Here is a 690-nt window from a genome sequence, read left to right as displayed (position 1 = left end):
CTTGGGAGGCTGAGGCTGGAATATTGCTTGAGCCCAGGAGTTTGAGGCCACAGTGGGCTCTGATTGCACCACTGCATTGGCCTGGGTGGCAGAGCAAGACCCTGTCTCTTAACAAAATTAAAACATATTGTGACGGAAGTGGTGACGCATACAAGAAAAACTAGGAATCTCCTTTTTTTATGGCAATGATTCTCATTTGAGAGGATATCGTACATGTGGATCAACTGAAAAAGTTTTGCAAAATAGAGTTGCTGGTACACTCTAAGACTTATTGAATTCCAACTTCCAGATGTAAATTAGTGTGTGCTAATGTGTATGTGTGTATATAAGCCTTTTGGTTGATTACAATACGTAACCTGGTTAAGCAGCCACTCTAGCAGACTAATAGTCCACCAAGATCTTTTTCTCCCCTGTTTAGTGTGTCAGGCCTGTGGGTTTGAATTTGACATGTGTGAGTGGACATCAGAGGCATCTGTTGGCCAAATTTCCTGGATGCGCACAAAAGCAAGAGAGGTCCCTGCATTAGAATCCACACCTCAGCAGGATCAAGGAGGTGATGATGAAGGTAGAAAAAAAAATATCTTTTGTGTATTACTTTTAGAATTCTGTTTTATGGTGACTAGTTATAAGACATTACATAGGGGGCGTTGGTGAATATACTGAGTATATTTTATTGAAAATACACCCTGC

The 690-nt window shown here is 41.0% G+C and overlaps 1 protein-coding gene across 1 annotated transcript in view; it reads left to right on the top strand.

Moving 5' to 3' along the window:
* MALRD1 (MAM and LDL receptor class A domain containing 1) overlaps positions 1-690 on the top strand; it is a 725,579-nt gene that overhangs the window by 76,960 nt on the left and 647,929 nt on the right. The window contains exon 6 of the mRNA XM_011963908.1: positions 419-565. Coding sequence (XP_011819298.1) covers positions 419-565 — 147 coding nt within the window. The remainder of the gene's footprint in view (positions 1-418; positions 566-690) is intronic.

This window comes from Colobus angolensis, unplaced genomic scaffold (genome assembly GCF_000951035.1).
Source record: "Colobus angolensis palliatus isolate OR3802 unplaced genomic scaffold, Cang.pa_1.0 Scaffold63, whole genome shotgun sequence".
Taxonomy (NCBI): domain Eukaryota; kingdom Metazoa; phylum Chordata; class Mammalia; order Primates; family Cercopithecidae; genus Colobus; species Colobus angolensis.
The sequence above is the reverse complement of the archived record's forward strand: the minus strand, read 5'-3'. Positions and strand labels throughout refer to the sequence as shown.